The 15,643-nt window shown below is 56.0% G+C and overlaps 3 protein-coding genes across 9 annotated transcripts; 2 read left to right on the top strand and 1 right to left on the bottom strand.

Moving 5' to 3' along the window:
* The first annotated feature begins 1,888 nt into the window (after positions 1-1,888).
* PLK3 (polo like kinase 3) lies at positions 1,889-6,903 on the top strand. 2 transcript variants are annotated; one of them, XM_036893195.2, is made up of 15 exons: positions 1,891-2,238; positions 2,390-2,497; positions 2,592-2,708; positions 2,856-2,985; positions 3,067-3,154; positions 3,964-4,059; positions 4,150-4,348; positions 4,486-4,609; positions 4,808-4,899; positions 5,143-5,245; positions 5,371-5,454; positions 5,548-5,710; positions 5,857-5,986; positions 6,154-6,267; positions 6,372-6,903. In XM_036893195.2, exons 1-15 carry the CDS (start codon positions 2,029-2,031, stop codon positions 6,561-6,563), a joined length of 1,950 nt encoding a protein of 649 aa, XP_036749090.2. In that variant the 5' UTR covers positions 1,891-2,028; the 3' UTR covers positions 6,564-6,903. The 2 variants fall into 2 exon arrangements, with proteins under 2 accessions (XP_057356124.1, XP_036749090.2); XM_057500141.1 differs by having other exon boundaries at positions 1,889-2,238; positions 2,856-3,154.
* Positions 6,904-6,916: 13 nt separating this feature from the next.
* DYNLT4 (dynein light chain Tctex-type 4) lies at positions 6,917-8,267 on the bottom strand. Its single transcript, XM_036893200.2, has 3 exons — positions 8,161-8,267; positions 7,693-7,747; positions 6,917-7,587 (listed from the first exon to the last, which is right to left on the bottom strand). The coding sequence occupies exon 3, from the start codon at positions 7,574-7,576 to the stop codon at positions 6,917-6,919; it is 660 nt and encodes a 219-aa protein (XP_036749095.2). The 5' UTR covers positions 7,577-7,587; positions 7,693-7,747; positions 8,161-8,267.
* A 444-nt stretch (positions 8,268-8,711) lies between these two features.
* BTBD19 (BTB domain containing 19) lies at positions 8,712-14,439 on the top strand. Of its 6 annotated transcripts, none has more exons than XM_057500144.1 (9): positions 8,960-9,100; positions 9,670-9,815; positions 11,029-11,242; positions 11,340-11,393; positions 12,537-12,596; positions 12,698-12,766; positions 12,844-12,975; positions 13,095-13,241; positions 13,333-14,439. In XM_057500144.1, exons 2-9 carry the CDS (start codon positions 9,730-9,732, stop codon positions 13,468-13,470), a joined length of 900 nt encoding a protein of 299 aa, XP_057356127.1. In that variant the 5' UTR covers positions 8,960-9,100; positions 9,670-9,729; the 3' UTR covers positions 13,471-14,439. The 6 variants fall into 6 exon arrangements, with proteins under 6 accessions (XP_057356125.1, XP_057356126.1, XP_057356129.1 ...); XM_057500145.1 differs by having other exon boundaries at positions 8,962-9,096; XM_057500142.1 differs by lacking the exon at positions 11,029-11,242 and having other exon boundaries at positions 8,712-9,096.
* The last annotated feature ends 1,204 nt before the right edge of the window (positions 14,440-15,643 follow it).

The raw sequence follows: 15,643 nt of genomic DNA on the forward strand, positions 1-15,643 counted from the left end.
TGTCCTTTCTGGCCCCACCACTATCTCCGCCCTGGAAAATTGTTGCCCTGAAGGAGGGAGGATAAAGACCAAACTCCTGAGTATGGCACCTGGGCCCTCCTGCCCCACCCCTGCTCATCCGAGCTACCTGCACGTCTGAGCTATTGGCAGGGCTTGGGCTCTCCCTTCAGTGGCCACGAAGGGCAAGGTTAGACAAGTAGGCTCCTGTGGGCCTGACGAGGGATTGAGCGGGATGGCCACACGCAGGGAAGATGAAACGTGGGTGAGGCAAAAGGCAGGGAGACGAGCTTGGCGCTGCAGCAGTAATCCCGACCAGAGAGGCTGTGACTCAGATTCGGGTCTGAAGGAGAAGATGGAACAAACTGGATAGATCTCAGAGATATTTGGGAGATAAAACCGACAGGAATTGTACTCAATAAATATTTGTTTACTTGCCTGGCTACTCCTTCACAACTAAGCTCTTCGGTTTCTCTTCTGTTTACTGCCTTCATAGCGTTTTTCACAGCCGGCAGTTACCTTGTTTACATATTTGCCTGTGGGTAAAACTGCGGTATTTCCAGAATCTCTCGCCTGGCCTTAGTGCATCTCCGTATCAATAGGTGTTTCCAAGGGGTGGAGAGTAGTTCATCTCCATATCAATAGGTGATTACGTGCAGGAGCGAGGGCATATCCCGACCGGAGAGATGACATGAGGCCCATTTTTTGCAGCCGGGTCGCGAGAGACTCGGGCGACCTGAAGTGGACAACTGCTTGTTGCTTGTAAGCAATAAACGGGTTTCTGCCACTTTATTTCTCCCTTTGACTGGTTTCGGTTTCAAAAGCAATTTGCCCCAGGCCGAGAGACAGATTTTTACCCCCTGGAGTTAACATTGCCTATTGTCTGTTTCCATCAGGCAAAATGTAAACTGTTCAAAAGAAAACCGCAGACCCAAATGATGTCACTTATGTTAAGGCTCTATACTTAATACCTAGCTGCAGTTTCAACAACCCTTTCTCCTATAAAGTAACCTTTAACCAGCCGAACTGGAATCTCCTGGTCCACACTAGGAGATTATCTCCTGATAGCTCCTTCCATGCCTTTTAGGAGAGCGACCTTTTCTAAAGCAATTCATTCGTTGATAATTCCTTTCTTCCACCTGCTCCCTCTAACTTCGGATTGAAGAAAATCCAATTACCATTCTGGCTTTCTGGCTGCTGACTCAGGGCAGTGGGTGTTTTGAGGGAAAGGTAACAGAGAACCCTGCCAGAACCTGAGATTTGCCCCTAAGGAGTGTGTTAGTGGGGAGCAGAATATGTGGCCTGGCGCGTGGCAAAAGCCTTGAATGCCAGGCCCTGGTCCTAAAACTCAGCACCTCAGACCCGCTCTGCCTCCCAGAGTAGCATAGCTGGTGACGTGCAATTCCTCCCAGGCTCTAGAGTGGGCAGCACTGGCCTGGGCCTGGGGGCTCTGACCGAGGGCGAGGAAAGAATGCACCGTCCCTCGTATTTAAAGGGGAGTGGTGGTGACAAGGCCGGGCGAAAAAGTGCATCGCCCCAGACTCTCCCCTCCCAGCTGGATACTGGTCATCTAGTGGCTGGGGAGACTCCCCAGATGCTCAGCCCCTATTCGGACTTCAGCATACACGCCGAAGGATGGGGAAAGAAAGAGGCCCATCAGCGGGACTCTCAGTCACCAACGCGGAATCGGAGAGCCACAACCAGGTTGCACCCGCAAGGTGACTAGCCGTACAGTGGCTCTTTAAAGGCGTGAGCAGGAGGCTGGGTCTCGAGGTGCGTGGGGGCGGGAGGAGGAGCTTCTTGATGACTTAAGGCCTGAGTGGGCGTGGCTTCTCCGTGACTCGCCGCCAGGAAGGGGGCGGGCTCTTAATGACGAAACGTGGGGCAGTGGGGGCAGGCGTTCATTGATAAAAACGCCGGGCTCCCTCGGGCGCGAGCGCAGCGTAGCGAATCGAGGTAACGCCACGCGCATCTTTGGCCGGGCGGAACCGAGACAAGCCGGGCCCGCGCAGCGACGCACGCTCCGCCAGCATGGAGCCCGCCGCGGGCTTCCAGTCTCCGCGCCCCTTCCCGCGTGCGGCCGCCCCGCCCGCGTCCCACGCCGGGCCCGGGCCGCCTGAGAACGCCATGCCGGGAGCTGAGCTGGAGATGCTGGCCGGGCCGCCGGCGACGGATCCAGGGCGCCTCATCACCGACCCGCGCAGCGGCCGCACCTACTTCAAAGGCCGCCTCTTGGGCAAGGTGAGCTGGAGGGTGGTGCTAGAAAGGGTGGAGGGGGACCCTGTCGGCCTCTTTGTCAGTGCTGGGCGCGGCGCTTGTCCTCGGCACGGGGTCGTCTGCGAGCCAGACCCGGCCTCCCCAGGGGCACCCTACCTAAAGCCCTTCCCCACAGGGGGGCTTCGCCCGCTGCTACGAGGCCACTGACACGGAGACTGGTAACGCCTACGCAGTCAAAGTCATCTCCCAGAGCCGCATCACCAAGCCTCATCAGCGCGAGAAGGTGGGCCCGGGCCCAGGCCCAGAGGTCGAGGGACGGGGTGGGGACCGTTGCGTGGGAGCCCTTGAAGGCTGACAATCCCACGCCCCCACTGCAGATCCTAAACGAGATCGAGCTGCACCGCGGTCTGCAGCACCGTCATATCGTGCGTTTCTCGCACCACTTTGAGGATGCTGACAACATATACATTTTCCTGGAGCTCTGCAGCCGAAAAGTGAGGGATGGTGATGAGGATGGGGGAGGGAAAGGGAGCTTTAGACCCAAAGTTGGAGCCCTGTCTTTCTCAGCAAGCACAGATGGAGGGCGGGTCAGGGAAACGGGGCGGGGAGGCCCCAGGGTTTGAGGCAGTGGCTCTCTGCAGTCCCTGGCCCACATCTGGAAGGCTCGGCACATCCTTTTGGAGCCAGAAGTACGATACTACTTGCGGCAGATCCTTTCCGGGCTCAAGTACTTGCACCAGCGGGGCATCTTACACCGAGACCTCAAGCTGGGTGAGACTCCTGGGCCAGCAGGATGCAGGGTTGGGGAGGCAGAGAGAATGGAGTCTAACACACCTCTCTGCCCCCATCCAGGGAATTTTTTTATCACAGAGAACATGGAACTGAAGATAGGTGATTTTGGGCTGGCAACCCGGTTGGAGCCCCCAGAGCACAGGAAGAAGTGAGTGTTTGAGGATGGTTGGTGGTGGCCACAGTCTGTGTGACACAGATTATGTGCGTGACAGTGAGTATGCATGTGGGCGGAAGGATGCTGGCCTGACGTGTGCATGTGGTAGATGGGAAAGAGGTGATGGGCTGTTTGTGGGTGGGGTGGAGGTGGCGGCCTGGGTCACTGGGACTGGTGGAGAGGCTGAGGGTCCTTGGGATGTCTGAGTCTCTGAGACAGATGGGGGTATTAAGGATTCTTGGAGATATATGATTAATCCTGTGTGGTTGGGGGAAGGTGACACAAGCAGTGTGTGTGTGAGACAATATGGGAATGGCAGGACATGACACCCTGTGTGTGTGTGTGTGTGTATAAGAAGGCACTGCTGTGGCCATGATGACTGGATGTGAGTGACAACAGATAGCATGCGTGGCAGATGAGTGTTTATGGGGATGTGACAGCTGGTGCTGATGTATGCATGGCACAGACCATAGGAGGTGACAGCCTGTATGGGTGTCTGACAGATGGGAGTGGGGGAAGGAGGAAGGGATCAGTGATGTCCGACCCTCTGTTGACCCTGGAGGGGAGGGGACTGGGATGGGGGATCAGGGCTGCCTCCTGTCCAGCAGAGCAGCTGGCCAGGCAGGTGGGCGGGGACTCACTCAGCTGCCATCCCAGCATCCATTGTCTGAGGACAAGCAAGAGTTCTCTGGCCTTTGGTGACAGACAGCTGCTTTGTCTGGACTCACAGTGGGGGCAGGGATGAGGGAACTGGCTAAGCTGGGCCTAAACTTTCACCCATCCTCCTCCATTTTCTTTTTCAGAACCATCTGTGGCACCCCCAACTATGTGGCTCCAGAAGTGCTGCAGAGACAGGGCCATGGCCCTGAGGCTGATGTGTGGTCCCTGGGCTGTGTCATGTGAGTCCCCGGGTCATCAGCACACAAGGTGGGTGCAAGGGTGGGGCATACGTGCCACCTCACTCCTGATCCCCTTATCTCTGCACCTAGGTACACGCTGCTGTGTGGGAGCCCCCCCTTTGAGACAGTTGACCTAAAGGAGACTTACCGCTGCATCAAACAGGTTCACTATACATTGCCCACCAGCCTCTCACTGCCTGCCCAGCAGCTTCTGGCTGCCATCCTTCGAGCCTCGCCCCAAGACCGGCCCTCGATTGACCAGATCCTGCGCCATGACTTCGTCACCAAGGTCTGTGGCTCACCTGACACCCAAGTGCATCCTGCATGTCCCCAGGGGATTGAATGGGGACGTGCTGGTGATGGGACCCCTGGGTCCTCTCTCTGCTCACACGGCTCTCTCTCTGCTCACACGGCTCTCCTCCTCAGGGCCACACCCCCGACCGGCTCCCTGTCAGCAGCTGTGTGACAGTCCCAGACCTGGTACCCCTTAACCCAGCTAGGATTCTCTTTGTCAAAGTTACCAAGAGCCTCTTTGGCAGGAAGAAGAAGAGTGAGTCTGGGATAGCATTGGTTTTGAGGATGCAGAGCCCCAGGGGGGCTTGTCCATACCTTGTGGGGGCATGAGTGTGGGTGCCTGTGAACCCCGGAGGAGAACATGTGTCATGCAGGCACTTGAATCTATCTGTATCATCCTGTAGGAGGCTGTGGGGCTAGGCAGGGTACTGAGGGCTATCTCTTTGCCATCCAGGTAAGAATCGTCCTGAGGAGCAGAACGAGGTCTCCTGTTTGGTGAATGGCCTCACTCGGATGTCGATTGGCCGTCAGGCCACCAGGCCTGAGGTGAGGTGCTCACGTGGGCAGTATTCCCCTGACTCACCCACACCCTAGCATCTGCGGGAAGCCTGGGATAAAAGAGGCTAGTGAAGCATGTTGCCTCGTGGTGGCCTAATTGGCTGTGTCTCATTAGCTAGGTGGGGCTGGCCTGGGGTGCCCCAAGTGCCAGAACAGGACAGGACAGGGCTGGGCCATGGACTCTCAAGGATTTGGATTTTGAGGCCTATCGCACTCCCTTCCCCTAACCAGTCCCTCCAGGCTCCAGCAGCTTCTGGTCCTGCCCACCTCAGCCTGGTGGAAACAGCACCTGAAGACAGCTCACCCGGTGGGACAGTGGCTAGTAGTGGAGATGGTGAGCAGCCAGGGGTGAATGAGAAGGTTGCTGGGGCTGAGACCAGGGACCAGGGGGAAGCAGCGGACAAAGGGACATGACCTGGGTCCTGGTGATGCCTAATTCCCAGTGCCTTGTCCCTTTAGGATTTGAAGAAGGTCTTACTGTGGCCACAGTGGTGGAGTCAGCCCTCTGTGCTCTGAGAAATTGCCTGGCTTTCATGCCCCCGGGTAAGGTTGGGGTCTGGTACATGTGAATGGTGGTGGGAGCTCTTCTGCTGGGAAGCCAGGAACAGGTCCTCACTCCTTCCTTGCCCGTCACAGCGGAACAGAACCCGGCTCCCCTGGCACAGCCAGAGCCCCTGGTGTGGGTCAGCAAGTGGGTTGATTACTCCAACAAGTTTGGCTTTGGGTATCAACTGTCCAGCCGCCACGTGGCTGTACTCTTCAACAATGGCACACACATGGCTCTGTCGGCCAACAGAAAGTAAGTGCTGTTATGGGGTGCCTTGTATCCAGGCCATGGTACCCAGCAGGGTGTGGCTCCATGTGCTCTGGGGCTTAGGGGCCTGGGGTCTCTCAGGGGAGGGCTGTTGGTGCAGGGCTTCCTCTGACCTGTCTCCTCCTCTCCAGGACTGTGCACTATAACCCCACCAGCACTAAACACTTCTCCTACTTGGTGGGCGCTGTGCCTCAGGCCCTGCAGTCTCAGCTGGGTGTCCTGCGATACTTTGCCTCCTACATGGAACAACGTCTCATGAAGGTGTGTGGGCCCTGGTGGGGCATACTGAGGACTAATTCTGAATTTCTTCCTATTCCCCTTGGTGTAGGGGGGTAAGGGGGCTCAAAGGCAGAGGCTGAACCTCTAAGGGAGACATCAGTGGGGAGGGGTCTAGCTCCTGCCAGACAGCTGACCCTCTCTGCTCCCAGGGTGGTGATCTGCCCAGTGTTGAAGAGGTAGAAGTGCCTGTCTCCCCACTCCTGCTGCAGTGGGTCAAGACTGATCAAGCCCTACTCATGCTGTTTAGTGATGGCACTGTCCAGGTAAGAGCCCCTCCTGGAGCTGGGTGCAGGTCTGAGAGGCCGTATGCTGGGGAGGAAAGGACCTGGAGCCTGGGCTCTGGTCAGTGTCACACTCCTGTGCACAGGTGAACTTCTATGGAGACCACACCAAGCTGATCCTCAGTGGCTGGGAACCCCTCCTTGTGACTTTCGTCGCCCAAAATCGCAGTGCTTGTACTTACCTCGCTTCCCACCTTCGGCAGCTGGGCTGCTCCCCAGACCTGCGGCAGCGCCTCCGCTATGCTCTGCGTCTGCTCCGGGACCGCTGCCCAACCTAGGCCCCAGCCTGCAGAGCAGGCAATGACCCAAGCCCAAGCCCTCAGGCCTAGGGCCTTTGCCTTTTAAGGCTGTGGCCCTTGCCTTTGTGGCACTCCCTGTCCCTTTGGTGCCTCACTGGGGGCTCTGGGCCAAATCCCCCAGGGAATCAGGGACCAGCTTTACCGGGGTTGGAGGCTGCCTATCCTAGCTGCCTCCTACCCCTTCTCCAAGAAAAGCCTGAGCCTTAGCCCCCAGTTAGGGGCGTTATTTATGGACCACTTTTATTTATTCACATTTATTTATTGGAATATGAGCTCCAGGAAGGGCCTCCTTCTGGGATAATAAACCGTTTTTGCAGAACTCGGAGGCCTCCTTACTCGCAGTAGAGCCCGTGGACCGTGGCCACAGCGAAGAGTGAGGCGTTGGTGAAGGTGGCAGAGGCCAGCCCATCGCGCGCCGCGTCCCACAATGCACGGCTGACCACGCGCACACCCTGGCCGGTGCGCGGTCCCAGCACCACGTTGCACACGAGCTTGTAGCGGGGCGGGCTGAATTCGCGCATGCGTATGCGCACGAGTTCGCACAGCTCCTGCGTCAGTGGCCCGGCCTCCGTGCCTGAGTAGCTGGCATTGTGCAGTCCCGACGCCAGTGCCGCCTCCAGGGCACGCTGCGCTCGTGGGGCTTCCCAGCGCTCCCCGGGCGCAGGCTCTGTGCGGTAGGAGGGAGCCACCCGGCGGGCAGGAGCCAAGAGCAACCCCGAGAAACTAACCCGCGAACCTAGAGGGGGCACTGGGCCCAGGGATGGGCGTTGACCCCCAGGACCCGAGGCTGGTCCGGCCAGGGAGTTGCGGCGTGAAAAGGATGAGACCACACCCAGCACGGAGCCACGGCGGGAGGCCGGGCCTGGACCTGTTAGTCGTGCCTCATCAATGCTGGGCAGGCGGCCTGGAGGTCGCACCGGTGATAGTTTCAGCCCAGGGTCTCTGGCATTCTCCTCCTCCTGTCTTGTTGGGTGCACAGACCTGCCAGCCATGGACCTGCCGGCTGGAAGACCCACACTTGGGCTAGATGGCCATCACTGGCCATCTTTGTACACCATCCAGTCTCTCACTCCAGGATAAGCGTTTTTACCCCATAACCCTTTCTTACCTGTGTTTCCGGACAGGTGAATTAAATAGTCTGGGGCGACCTGGCTTCCTAGGTGCTTAAAAGCAGTATGGATATAAGCAGGGGAAAGAGATGCTGCTCAGACTATCATCTAGGGCTAGTCCCTGCCCCCTGAGCTCCACTTTCCCCTGGGCACTATGGGAGTTTAGCTAAGTGAGTTCCAAATACACCTTTTTTCCCTTCCACCTGAGCTTGCCAGCAGGAGATGTATCTGCCCTTTGCCTCAGCTAGACAGTGGTGCTTTCAGCCCCTAACCAGAGGGAGGAACAGACAGACCCAGCTCCTTCAACCCCACAGATCCTTCTAGCCCTGTGGGTATCAAATCCAGTCATCTTCCACCCCTACCTGCTCCTAGAGTGGCTGGCACAAAGATCTCCCCATACAAATGGCTGAGGCTGTGGGCAGGTAACTAGGGGATCTCCATGCTCTGCTTCTGGCCTCAGGCCCTACCTCGAGAAGCAGCTCTGGGACGGCTTCTCCTGAAACTTCCACAGGCACCCCAGTCACCCACAGCCTTTGGCCTCCACGCTCTTCTAACTCCACAGCCCTTCCTCAGCTGACTGGCAGATGGGAGAGTAATAGCCCCTTGCTGTGTTGTGGAGTTGCCATGGGTTGCTGGGAGAGAACTCCTCCCTTGGCTCCCTCCCTCCAGTTCTGGCTCTGGCCTATTAACCTGGGAGTGTGACTACTGTGACCGTTTGCTCAGCACTGTGTGCCTGAGTCATCAGGGGAGAGGGCACAATAGGGCTGAGAGCCCAGGGGCTTGCCAGAAGACTACTCCCGGTGTGGGGGTGAGGGGGCAGATGTACGAGGGGCTCTGGTCAGAAAGGAGTGCCCCTACTCTTCGGCCTTTGAGCCACCGTCCTCGGGAAGACTGGCTCTTCACTTGTGAACGAGTCACAGAGGCCTGGGACATGGGGAAATCCTGAGGCTGTGGGGGTGGCTTCTTAGGAATCAGAATCGACCCACAGGAAGGGGCACGTCATGGGCTCTGCAGTCTCCCCATCAGCCTTAACAAGGATAAACATTTCCGTTCCCTCGGTGCAGAGCTAGGGCGGGGCTTGGATGACTTCCTCAGCTCAGGGCTGTTCCTGGGGGAAGGGAGGCGGCAGCCCTGCTGGTGGGAGCCAGACCTGATGCAACAGGCAGGTGACCCAACACCGGAGTCCAGCCTCCTGCTGACCCGTGTGTCCTGGGGCTTGTCTCTAGCCACACCTCTTGTGTGCCTGAGTGCCCCGATTGCCACCCCACCACGGAGGCATTTCAGGCATGCCAGAACTCATGACATCTCTGCCAGAGCTGCCACCTCCTCACCTGACCTCCTCTGGGAGGGACAGGACTGCCCCCTTCCAAACAAGCCAGTTCTGAGCCCTGAACACCTTGCTTGTGGGTGAGGACTGTCCCTGTTGTGGCGTGTTCCCAGGCTTGGCTAACCTGATTCTGACCCAGTGTGCCTGTGGGGAAACTGGTGGGAGGAACAGAGAATTTGAACTCTGAACCCAGGACAGGCAGGAGCCTTGGTGTTGAGACAGACCCTCGACTAGGCTTGAAATCCACAGAAGGCTGAAGTTTTCTCTGGGCCTGTGGGGATGGGCGGGGCCTCCTCTCAGGCTAGTTTCCCTGGAAACCCACAGGCTTCCCACCCAGCAGTTGCCTGGGCAGCCTCCCAGCCAGGGCCTCACCCGCAGCCAGGCTCTCCTTCCTGGTCTGGGATCCTCCATCTCGGCCTCTCTTGGCCCCCTTCCTGAGTCCTCATCCCCAAGCCGAGCCTCAGGCCTCCTTCATCCACTTCTCATGCCTTCCTCAGGAACCAGGGCCTTTCCTGCCCCATCCCTAAACTTCAGCTTCTCAGCAAATAGGCCTCCTAATCTCCTGCCCCTCCCTGGCAGGCCTTTCTAGTCTCCTCACCAGCTGTAGGGCCTAGCCAGAGAGCTCCTGCTCACCTACCACCTCCCACAGACCAAAACAACTGGCCTCCTGGGCTATTCCACCTGCGTACTCCCCTGCCCTGCCCCACCCATGGAGGCCCCAGGACTGGCTGTACACGGGGAGACTGCACCCTTTTCCACAGCACTCCGGAGTCTCGTCAACAACCCCCTTTACAGGTGAGGGGGTGGGCCCTGTCTGTGGGTTTTCCCTAGTTGGCTCTGCTGGGCCCCAGGACTGAGAACACCCTGTGTACAGGAGAGGTGGGGAATTAGAACAGGCCCCTCCTCCCTGGTGAACTCAGTCTGGGGTAGTCAGGTGTACAGGATGGCTAGTGGCCACTCAGTTTCTGGGATATCCTAAGCTCCAGAGCTGGGGTGGCAGGGTGGGGGCTGGGACTCTGAGTATGTGTGTGACCTCAGGCAAATGCCTTCCTTTTTTGGACCTCAGGCTCCTGGCAAAGAGCCCTCTGTTCCCTGAATCCTGAGAAACTGGATGTAATTTGAGTTCCCTCCCTAGGGAGGCAGAGGAGCTGATGACCCTATTCTGGGAACTGGGGATTCACAAGAGGAACAAAAGCTCAAGATTGAGCCAGTCTCAGACAGGAAGCAGTTCAAGGGTGCTGCTTTGGGCTCACTCACTGCCTGCCTAGGATGCTAGTGGTTCTGAAATCAGAACTAGAATGCAGCCTTCTGTGCCCACTGCCTGAGCTGGCTTCCTCCCCAAGGGCTGGTGGCTTCCGTATTTCTACTGCTTTGGGGATCGGAGTCTGGTCTGAGTAGTGGGAACCCCAAGCCTTGGACCTGGGCTTAGGAGGCTCCAGGAAGCCCAAGCTTCACCTCCCACCTCCTCCCTACTATGTTGTTCAGAGGCCCAGAGGCTGGGGCCGGAAGCAATCATGAAGATGGAAAATGTGGTCAGGCCTCATCATGGGGCATCACTGCCACGTCTGTCCGCCGCAGTGCACTCTGTCTGCACTGCCGCCCCCACGTCCTGCTGGGGGCGGCTGAGAAAAGCTTTGATCCATGGAGAAGCCAAGAAGAGCTTCCCTTCCCCCAAGACTCAGGCTGGAGAGGGCAGGGATATGTGGACTCAATCTTACTGCACCCCTGGTGCCCCCTCAGTGGTCAAGCATAGCCACCTCCTCTGAGACCCTTCATGAGTGAGAAATCTGAGATTCAAAGGTAGGAACTTAATTTGCCTGAGGTACCATAGGGTAGAGCTGGGACTAGAACCCAGGCCTGTGTCCCAGACCTTTGGCTGGAAGGACTAAGCCCTGTCTCTTATATGACTGCTAAGGAAACGAAGGCCCAGAGTGGGCAAAGGCAGAACCTAGAGTTGTACCTGGGCGCTGGCTCTTCCCCCCTGGCTCTCTGCCCTTCTTTCCTACAGTGATGTTTGCTTTGTGGTCGGTCAAGAACAGCAGGAGGTGTTTGCCCACCGGTGCTTGTTGGCCTGTAGATGCAACTTCTTCCAGAGACTTCTGGGCCCGAAGCCAGGCCCTGGGGTGCCTAGCCCCGTGGTGTTAAGCACCATACCAGCTGAGGCCTTCCTGGCAGTGCTGGAGTTCCTGTACACCAACAGTGTCAAACTGTACCGCCACTCTGTGAGCCCACTGGGCAGGGGTCAGGGTGGGAGAGGGAGGAGGTGGGCTAAAGGGCAGGGGAATCTCCCGTCCAGTCCCCCAACCACCCACTCTGCAGGTGCTGGAGGTGCTCACAGCAGCTGTGGAGTATGGACTGGAGGAACTGCGAGAGGTGGGTTTCAATGGCAGGCCCATCTCGGTTCCCTTGCCTCTTGTGGGCTCAGTTCACACTGTGCCCCACACACTCTGGCCTGAAAAGGAACATGCACAATACAGAGAGAAAAATGGCTCTCTGTGTAAACAGGCATTTATGTGTGCCTGTATGCAAAGGGTATATGTGTGCCCTGTGGGGCCGTAGGGATATGTGGGATGTTTATAGCTGGTGCTATAAATGCCAGGACATTTATAGAGCCTTGCTCCCTGCTCTTCGAAGAGAGATAGACACATGAAAACTCTTAACCCAGTGGCATAAGAAGTGACAGAAAAGGGCAGATGGTGCTGAGACTGTAACAAGGGTCTCTCTAGTCTCAGCACTAGGGAGAGAGGAGGGGAAGACTTCCTGGAGGAGGAAACATTTGTATTGGATCAGGTAGAATGGGTAGGAGTTTGTTCTGAATGGGAGTACAGTGCTGTTCAGACAGGATTCTAGTCACAGAGGCACAGAAGGATGCAGTGAGACATCTGGTGTGGTTGGACTAAGAGTCTGAGAGGAGAGGGAAAGATGAGATTGGAGAGGGTGCCAGGGGCTGTTTCATATACTTTCAAGTACTTGAACTTTTTTACCCAGAGGGCACTGGAATTCATTGGCAGTTTCAGGTAAGGGAGTAAGGGTTTGGAAACTAAGAGAAGGGATTGGGATAGGATAGTTTTGGGGGTGGCAGTGGAAGCCCAAGAGAGAGAGGTACATGGCTTTGAGAGAAGTGGAACTGGTGGGAATCAGTGCTTTTCTGGGAGTGAGGCTGAGAGGGAGATGTCAAAGATGAAATTCAATTTTTTTGTTAAAACAGAAGGTAAGTGTCCTGAGAGAAAGGGAGGGTGGAATTTTTATATGGCTCTTACCTAGTCTGATTAGTGGGTAATGTGGTAGAAAGTAAACTACTGGGCTTGGCTTTACTAGTCCCCATGCCCTCCAGGCTTGCCAGCTCTCAGGCCCTGGGTATTCTCTGCCTGCTGTGGCCTGGGAGGTCAGGATGGGCAGGGGCAGCTAGAAACCTGGGTAGCTCACTGTTCCAAGCCTGCTGGCTGCCTGTGGATGGGGGCTGGGGCCTAGGAGTTGGTATACCTTGGCCCAATCCGCGTTCATTTCTGTTCCCAGCTGTGCCTGGAGTTTGTGGTGCAGGTGCTGGACGTGGACTTGGTTTGTGAGGCACTGCAGGTGGGTGATGCTAGACAGGCTGTCACGTAGTCCTCATAGCGGAGGGCTAGGCTACATGGCCTCTCCAGTCTCCAACCTGCCCTCCCTCATTCTGCTCCCAGGTTGCTGTAACCTTTGGCCTGGGACCACTGCAGGAGCGCTGCATAGGCTTTATAGAGGCCCACAGCCAGGTACAGCTCCCCATCTTCATACTCCCAACCCGACACATCTCATTCTGCTCCTCCCTGACTCATTCGAGGACCCATAGGAGGCTCTCCGGACCCGTGGCTTCCTGGAGCTGTCCGCGCCCGCGTTGCTGCCCCTGCTGCGCAGCGATGAGCTCTGCGTGGACGAGGCTGAGCTCGTTGTGGCGGCCCGGAACTGGGCGCGAGTGGGTGCGGTGAGCAGCAGCTAAGGAAGCATGGGGTGGGTGTGAAGGAGGCCTGGGCCGCAGAGACCCGTCGAGCCAGCCGTGGGGCAGGCGTCCCCACCACCAGGGCTCAAGGCTGGCATTTGCAGGCGGTGCTGGAGCGGTCTGTGGCCGAGGTGGCGGCTCCAGTGGTGCGGGAGCTGAGACTGGCCTTGCTGGCCCCACCGGAGCTGAGTGCCCTGGAAGAGCAGAACCGGCAGGAGCCGCTCATTCCGGTGCGGACCGGGAACCAGGCTCAGATCCCGCGAGGGGCACGGCTCACGGCCTGCTGCGGCGCGAGGGAGGCACGGGGGTGGGAGGGTCTCTGCGGTGACCGGCCTCCTCCTACAGGTGGAGCAGATCGTGGAGGCGTGGAAGTGCCACGCTCTGCGGAGAGGGTATGCAGCCCGGAGTGCCCCGTGCCGCCGCCGGAAGGGCACTGTGCCCCGGGAGCACCACCGCTATTTGGACCTGCCCTTTAAGTGACCAGAAGCCGAGATTTGAGGGGGAATTCTAGGCTCAAACTACAACTCCCGGCATGCTGGGCGCTCGCAGCGGCCTTCCGTTTCCAGCAGGCCCCGCGAACGTGGCTCTAGGACCGCTGCTGTCCGCCCTGCACAGAGCCCCTAGGGTGGAGCTCCACGCGGAGGGCGGAGGCGGGCGGGGCCTAGCCTCCCGGCCCCTGCAGAACCTCAAAGCGATTATTTTTACACGTCATCCTGATTCTATGTTCTGTCCCACGGCAGTCTCGCCCTCCTCTTTTGCTCTTACGCCCGCCGTATTATCTTTTCGGTTTAGCTCCCTCTTCAGTTCCAGACCTTCCTCCTGAAGACCTCTAAATCCCCAGACACCTCAGACTCAGTCCAAAATTGAGCTCCCTGCTCATCTTTCCCCTGTTCTGCCCGCATCGTGTTTCTCATCTCCCTGGGTGCCCAAGCCAGAGACCTGGATCTCAGCCTTGCCTTATTCCTCTTCTTTACACCTACGTCCTTTCGCTTTTACTTTCTAGGAGACTGAGGGTAGCACAATATGCCACCCCAAAATATGCCTCTTGGCTTCAGGATTATTTTAAACTGATTATTGTGAGAAACAGAAACTCCGAAAACAAAGTTACCCTTTTGTAAGGAAAATTTATAAAGGAAGTCTGCATTTGTGTCTCCCTCTGTACCACCAAAAGAAGGATGACTACTAATTCACAACGGAATCTATCAGTGGAGGAGGCAGCCATTGAAATCTGGTTAACAAACTTTACCCGTGTTTAGTTTTTCCTGGTGGCCTCCCCACACTTTACTTTGTCTTTAGGTGACGATGGTATGTAAGCAGGTATTTTAGTCCACCTTAGGGAGTTAGTCATTTTTCCCTGGGTGTCTCCCTTGTATATATGCATTATACATGTTAATAAACTTGTTTTTCTCTTATTAACCTGTCTTTTATTACAGGGTTCTCAACCAAGAGCTCAGAGAGTAGAGAGAAAATTATTTTTCCTCTCTGACAAGACCCAGTTGGTTCAGCTCCCCAGCCCCGGTTCTCTGTGGCAGCAATTAATGGACAAGAGCCTTTCTTCTAGAGTCTTCGGGCCTTTACTCCAGCTCTCCACCCCATCCATTCCCCACACTGCAGCCAGACTTGTCTTAAGATTGTCAGCCCTGCTTCCTCTGTTAAGCTCCTCAACATCTCCATTGCCCTCTCTGGACAAAATGCAATTTCATTTTCAGGGCTGTAACTCTGGGGCGAAAATATTTTCCAAGCCTGGGGCAAAATACCTTTGAACTGAAATCAGTCAAAGGGAGAAATAAAGTGGGAGAAACCCGTTGATTGCTTAACAAGCAGTTGTCCACTTCCACTCGCCCCTCTCGCCACTCGGGTGAAAAAAAGGGACCCTATCCAATCTCAGGTCCAGATATGCCCTTGCTCCCCCTTGTAATTAACTATTGATATGGAGATGGATTTCTTCTCTCCATCCCTTGGAAACACCTATTGATAAGGAGATGGACTAAGGCCAGGCTAGAGATTCCGGAAATGCTGCAATTTTACCCACACTACAAGTGGTTCCAAAGGTTAGCAGCTCTTCTCTCTACTACTTTTGCATAAACCCACTGGTCCTGGAGGCACTAGTCCTCTAGGTCTGGATTTACTTAGTAATCGAAGACTCCCCATGCCACCTTTCATTCATTAAATATTTTGTCTTCCTGAGGATCTGAATCTCCCTGGACCTGGGACCTGGAGCAGTGCCTTATTCACTTCTGCTTCCCCAGTTCCTGTCACATAATCAGTGCTCTGTGATGTTCAGTGATGACTTTTCCTTATTTCAATGCTGTTTTATTCCATAAAGAGTTTAAAGGAGCTGTAAAACAGGATCCTATCAATCTAAAATGAGGGACATTTGACTATTCGTTAGAAAGTAAAGCTAGATTGCTCTTAGGGATTTTATATAAAATGTGCATGGATTAGATAGTTATTTGGCATTATTTATCAAGACTGAAAATGTGGCTACCAGCAGTACCACCTCATGACGGCACTGTTTGGATAATGAAATTGAAAACAATGTAGATGTCTTAGAGGACTGGTTAAATTACCTATGGTATATTCCTATAATGATACAAAAATATGTCTGTAACCTTTGGTGACAAAAGCACACTGCAGACCAAGTAGAGCTTTT

This window comes from Manis pentadactyla, chromosome 4 (assembly GCF_030020395.1).
Source record: "Manis pentadactyla isolate mManPen7 chromosome 4, mManPen7.hap1, whole genome shotgun sequence".
In the NCBI taxonomy this organism is placed as follows: domain Eukaryota; kingdom Metazoa; phylum Chordata; class Mammalia; order Pholidota; family Manidae; genus Manis; species Manis pentadactyla.